Here is a 4686-nt window from a genome sequence, read left to right on the forward strand (position 1 = left end):
ATCATCCCTTTTACCTCCTTCTCTCCCTCAATCCTCACCCCATCCACAACTAATGACTCTATGAAGTTTCTCCTTCGATTTGCAACCGCCACCATGTGAAAAAATTTGGTATTCGAATCCCCTTCCTTTAACCATAGCGCCCTCTATTTTTGCCTACCACAATTAGTTTTACACACAAAGTCCCACACTTCTCAACAACATTGTGCACACACTTCTCTACAATATTGTGCACATAACTCATAAAAAAAACAGAAAAGAAAATCAAAAGAAAAATATCTACTATAAATACTACAACAATTAAAGCATTGAACTTTCATAAAACTAAAACAAAAATACAAGAGAAGAGAGAAAAGCTTGACATACCTGGTTGTAGGAGAGGGTGAGAAGCATGGGAGTTGGGGAAGAGAGAGTGGAAAGTGGGTGGGGTGTGTGTGGAAGTGTGAGAGAGGTGAAGAAGAAGAAAAAGGGAAAGGGGCATTGAGTTAGGTTTTAGAGAGAGGGGAGATGGGGAAAATTAGGGGGGGGGGGAATTAGAAAAGAAAAATAAAAAATAAAAAAAGTTAGTTTTCACTTACCTGGGCGATAGTGAGGTTGCGACTCACCGCGGTTAACCGCGGCCGCGGTGAGTGAAGGGGCGAGAGACAGAATCTTTGTGTTTCATCGCGGTCGTGCCATGGTCCCACCGCGTTCGTGGTGGATTTAAGGTTCGCTCGACCTCTGAGGTTCAGTTAGATGGATCTCTGTCACTTCCTTTGGTTCATTCATGCCTGCATATTGTTTCAATCTCTGCCCATTGACTCTAAATATATGAGAGTCTTTCTCTGCGGCAATCTCTACAGCCCCTGAAGGGAATACTTCGACCACTCGAAATGGTCCAGACCATCATGACTTGAGCTTACCCGAAAATAGCCTTAATCTTGAGTTATAAAGCAATACCATGTCCCCGGGGTTGAAATTTTGCTCCACAATGTTCTTGTCGTGCAACCTCTTCATTCTTTCCTTGTACAACCTTGTGCTAAAAAAAGCAAGATATTTGAACTCGTCAAGCTCATGCAATTCTATGATTCTTGTTGTGTCCGCAACCTCGATGTCTAGATTCAGCTGTTTCAGTGCCCACCACGCTCTATGTTCAAGTTCCACTGGCAAGTGGCATGCCTTCCCTAACACCAACTTATATGGTGACATACCAATCAATGTTTTAAAAGCCGTTCTATAGGCCCAAAGTGCATCATCTAGCTTTTTCGCCCAATTAGTTCTTGTGGCATTCATAGTCTTGGTTAGCACACTCTTTATCTCTCTGTTTGACACTTCAACCTGTCCACTGGTCTAAGCATGATATGGAGTTGCCACTTTGTGGTGCACATCATACTTCACTAGCAACTTCTCGAAGGCTCGATTGCAGAAGTGAGTGCCTCCGTCATTGATAATAGCTCTCGGGGTCCCAAAACGGGTGAATATATTCTTCTTCAAAAATCCCACCACCACTCTTGCATCGTTGGTGGGAAAAGCTACAGCTTCTACCCATTTGGACACGTAATGTACAATAACAAGTATGTACTTATTACCAAAGGAGCTAACGAAGGGGCCCATGAAGTCAATCCCCCAGACATCGAACACTTCAACCTCTTGAATTGGGTTCATGGGCATCTCATGGCGACGAGAAATATTCCTGGTTTGCTGACATTCATTACAGACCATCACCCATTGATGTGCATCCTTAGACACTGTTGGCTAGAAAACCCGGTCTCTAGCACTTTCGCGCCCGTCCTCCCTCCTCTAAAATGCCCTCCATACGCCGATGCGTGACATGCCTGCAAAACAAAAGATTGTTCTATCTTTGGGACACACCTCCGGATCATATTGTCAACACATATTTGAAACAGATAAGGTTCATCCCAATAATACATGCGGCAGTCACGATAAAACTTTTTCTTTTGTACCGAGGAAAGGTCATAGCGAACTATACCGCTTGCCAGGTAATTTGCAAAGTTTGCACTTCCTCAAGGCTTGTAGTGAGTAGCTGCTCTTCTGGAAAGGTTTCCAGAATATCCTCAACCTCAACTGAGTTTTTAGCTCCCTCAAGTCGTGATAGATGATCAACAACTTGGTTTTCTGTGCCCTTACAATCACAAATTTCGAGGTCAAACTCTTACAGTAATAGCACCCAACGAATCAGGCGTGGTTTGGACTCTTTCTTCTCAGTCAAGTACCTGAGAGCTGCATGATCAGTATATACAATTACCTTACAGCCAATCAGGTATGACCTGAACTTGTTGAATGCAAACACCACAACCAACATCTCCTTTTTAGTCATAGTGTAGTTCAGCTGGGCTCCACTCAGCATTCTACTGGCATAGTAGATTGGGTGCATTAGCTTGTCTTTCCGCCGTCCTAGCACTGCCCCCACTGCATAGTCACTAGCGGTACACATAAGTTCGAATGGTTGCTCCTAGTCGGGGGCAAAAATGACGGGTACTGTGACTAGCCTCTTTTTCAACTCCTCGAATGCTACCATGCAATCATCAAAAAACAAGAAGGGGTGATCTTTTTCTAACAACTTACAGAAAGGGTTGACAATTTTTGAGAAGTCTCTTATGAATCTTCGGTAGAAACAGGCATGCCCGAGGAAGCTCCTGATTGCCTTGAGTGAAGTGGGAGGTGGCAGCTTTGTTATCATGTAAACTTTAGCACAGTCCACCTTGATTACCTTGCTTGATACCCATTGTACCAAAACTATGCCCTCTTGTACCATGAAATGGCACTTCTCCCAATTAAGTACCAGGTTAGTCTCAATACATCTTTTCAGCACATGGGTCAGATTTATAAGGCACTCATCGAATGAGTTTCCCACCAATAAGAAATCATCCATGAACACCTCCATTAAATCCTCGACCATGTCAGTTAATATGACCATTATGCACCTTTGGAATGTGGCGGGTGCATTGCATAGGTCAAAGGGCATCCTCCGAAAAGCATAAATGCCATATGGGCAAGTGAAGGAGGTCTTCTCTCTGTCCTCTGGTGAAATGGAGATTTGATTGTATCCTGAGTACCCATCCAGAAAACAGAAGTGAGACCTCCCTGCCAATCTATCTAGCATTTGATCAATGAAGGGACGTGGGAAATGGTCTTTCCGGGTGGCCAAATTTAATTTTTTGTAGTCCATGCAAATTCTCCAGCCTGTGACGGTTCTTGTAAAGATCAGCTCATTGTTATCATTTTTGACCATCATCATGCCACCCTTCTTAGGAACACATTACACCGGGCTAACCTAGTTGCTGTCAGAGATTGGGAAAATTATTCTCGCATCCAACCACTTAATTACTTCTTTATTTACCACTTCCTTCGTGTTGGGCTTCAACCTTCTTTGGTGATCCCTGGAAGGTCTGTATCACTCTTCCAGCAAAATTTTATGCATACAATATGCCGGGTTGATCCCCTTAATGTCTGCCATGGTCTACCCAATGGCAGTCTTGCACTCCTTGAGTACCTGCAAAAGTTGTTGTGCCTGCACATCTAACAAACTAGATGAGATAATAACAAGTAATGTGGAGTTAGGTCCTAGGAACTCATACCTGATATGGGCGGGCAGTGGCTTTAATTCCAGCTTTGGTGGTTCTTCTATGGATGGCTTGGCTAGAGGAGTTTCTTCGTTTTCTAAGTGCAGGGGCTTGAATTCAAGAGTTCTATCCCAAAACCCTCTTCCCTCTAAAGACAACACGCATTCTGCCAGTTCTTCCTCATTCACTTCATCTAAATTTACTAGACATGCAGCAAGAGGGTCCTTAATATTTAACGTCTCATCATTAGCTTCTACAATTACATCCACGACATCAATAAAAGAACAATTGGCGAATTCACTTGGTCGCCTCATAGATTTCTGCATATTGAATATTATCTCCTCATCGTTCAACCTCATCTTGAGCTCCCCAGTCTCATAATCAATGAGAGCTCTCCTAGTGGCCAAGAATGGCCTTCCCAAAATTATGGGAATTTCTTCATCCACCTTGCAATCTAGAATCACAAAATTTGCAAGGAACACAAATTTCCCTACATAAATCAACACATCATCCAAGATACAAGAGGGTCTTTTCACGGTCCTGTCAGCCAGCTGCAACAACATAGAAGTAGGTCTAGCTCTTCCAATCCCCAACCTCTTATAGATCGCCAGGGGCATAAGATTTATGCTAGCCCCCGAAATCACAAAGTGCTTTGGCAAAATCAAAGTTACAAATGGTGTAGGGAATTGTGAAACTCCTTGGGTCAGATAGCTTCTCAGCAATTGGTCTAGTCACCACTGTACTGTAGGTCTGAGTAAGAGTCACTGTGGCCAAGTCTTGGAAATCAAATTTTTCGGTACATCAAGTCCTTCATCATTTTTACATAACCAGGCATCTCCTTCAAAGCATCAATCAATGGAATATTTACCTGGATTTGTTTCAACATCTCTAAGAATTTCTTGTATTGTTCCTCTTTTTGGTACTTGGCCAACTTCTATGGGAATAGTGCGGTGGGTCTCTTCTTCCCAATGATTTGGGTATTTTCTTTGTCAGCTACCACCTCAACTACCGGTTCCTAGGCTGTCTTAGCTTCTTTCTCAGCCTCAATCTGTGTGTGATGTTCTTCCTGGGCAGGCTGTACTATCATCTCTATCAGTTTCTTAACTCATCTAGCTCAATGGGCACT

The 4686-nt window shown here is 43.1% G+C and overlaps 2 protein-coding genes across 2 annotated transcripts; both read right to left on the reverse strand.

The window, feature by feature from the left end:
* Positions 1–882: 882 nt before the first annotated feature.
* On the reverse strand, positions 883–1269 carry LOC138868580 (uncharacterized). Its single transcript, XM_070146137.1, has one exon. The coding sequence runs from the start codon at positions 1267–1269 to the stop codon at positions 883–885; it is 387 nt and encodes a 128-aa protein (XP_070002238.1).
* A 57-nt stretch (positions 1270–1326) lies between these two features.
* Positions 1327–4177, reverse strand: LOC138868581 (uncharacterized). Its single transcript, XM_070146138.1, has 4 exons — positions 3576–4177; positions 2211–2217; positions 1967–2119; positions 1327–1677 (listed from the first exon to the last, which is right to left on the reverse strand). The coding sequence occupies exons 1-4, from the start codon at positions 4175–4177 to the stop codon at positions 1327–1329; spliced, it is 1113 nt and encodes a 370-aa protein (XP_070002239.1).
* Between the last annotated feature and the right edge of the window lie 509 nt (positions 4178–4686).

Source organism: Nicotiana sylvestris, chromosome 5 (genome assembly GCF_000393655.2).
Source record: "Nicotiana sylvestris chromosome 5, ASM39365v2, whole genome shotgun sequence".
Classification (NCBI taxonomy): Eukaryota; Viridiplantae; Streptophyta; class Magnoliopsida; order Solanales; family Solanaceae; genus Nicotiana; species Nicotiana sylvestris.

Coding starts and splice junctions, on each gene's coding strand:
- LOC138868581 (XM_070146138.1), bottom strand. CDS start 4,177: ATGCCCCTGGCGATCTATAAGAGGTTGGGGATTGGAAGAGCTAGACCT. Junction 1,678..1,966: donor TGCAAATTACCTGGCAAGCG/GTATAGTTCGCT, acceptor AATGAATGTCAG/CAAACCAGGAATATTTCTCG.
- LOC138868580 (XM_070146137.1), bottom strand. CDS start 1,269: ATGAATGCCACAAGAACTAATTGGGCGAAAAAGCTAGATGATGCACTT.